This window comes from Eurypyga helias, unplaced genomic scaffold (assembly GCF_000690775.1).
Source record: "Eurypyga helias isolate BGI_N326 unplaced genomic scaffold, ASM69077v1 scaffold21978, whole genome shotgun sequence".
NCBI classification, from domain to species: domain Eukaryota; kingdom Metazoa; phylum Chordata; class Aves; order Eurypygiformes; family Eurypygidae; genus Eurypyga; species Eurypyga helias.
In genome coordinates, this window is record NW_010265252.1 from 1 (window position 1) to 921 (window position 921).

General features: G+C 61.8%; 1 protein-coding gene across 1 annotated transcript in view; it reads right to left on the minus strand.

Annotated features, from left to right (window-relative positions):
• Window positions 1-284: 284 nt before the first annotated feature.
• The window catches only part of ASB12 (ankyrin repeat and SOCS box containing 12), a 2,462-nt gene continuing 1,825 nt past the window's right edge, over window positions 285-921 (minus strand). The window contains exon 3 of the mRNA XM_010156674.1: window positions 285-444. Within this exon, the coding sequence (XP_010154976.1) occupies window positions 285-444 (160 nt within the window). The remainder of the gene's footprint in view (window positions 445-921) is intronic.

Sequence of the window (921 nt, forward strand, 5' to 3'; positions counted from 1 at the left end):
GAGCCTCCTCCAGGCTGCACCATCCCAGCTCCCTCAGCCTTTCCTCCTGCAGAGATGCTCCAGAGCCCTCCATCACCTTCACGAACTCTCTCCAGCATGTCCGTGTCTCTCTTCTACGAGGAGGCCGGACCCGGGCCCAGAGCTGCTCCTTACTGTACTTCCAGAGGGGCGCCAAGCCTGGGGTCCTGCCCATCCTGCCTCTGCAGCGCTGGTGGTAGCGCCCGAGGACAATCGGAGGCCAAGGGATCGCAGCACGTTGGGCTTTTAACCATCTGCCCTGTGGGTCAGCACCGTGCGCTCTGGCTGCTTCCCCCAGCCTCTGCCTCGGCTGCCGCCTGCGAGCGTCCGGCTTTGCCGCGACGTGCCCGTGGGGTCAGGAGCTCCCCAGACAGGGCGATGCGGCAGCAGTGGGCTTCCCAACGGAGGCGGCACTCCGAAACCTGCCTGGGAAAGGGGGTTTAGAGGCAGTTGAGGACACGCTGTGAGGGAACCCCCTCCGGCACAAAGCCTGGTCATTCCTCCCTCCTTCCTGCTCTTCCCTAGGAGAGGTAAAAGCAGCCTTTGCTCCTCTCCCTCTGCCCTCCACACCTTTTCCCAGCCCTTTCTCCAACCAGGATCAATTCAAGGTGTAGAATCCTTGAGTAAAGACAGTTTAAAGCCAAACCCAGCTAAATCTGATCCTGCTCTACCATCACCCTGATGTGGAGGCAGAGCTGAAGTCGCCTCTTCCCTTCCCCCCCTCCTTTCACCATCTTTTCGCACGGGCATCGCTTTTTGGAGGCGCCGCCTAAGCGAAACCCACTTTGCAACCACGAATTCGCGGCAGTTCCACGCCGTGCGGGGGTCAGAGCGGATTTTAATGGAGGTGCTCGACGGGGACGCGGGGCAGGTACCGTGCGGTGGGCCGCGCGTCACGGCTGG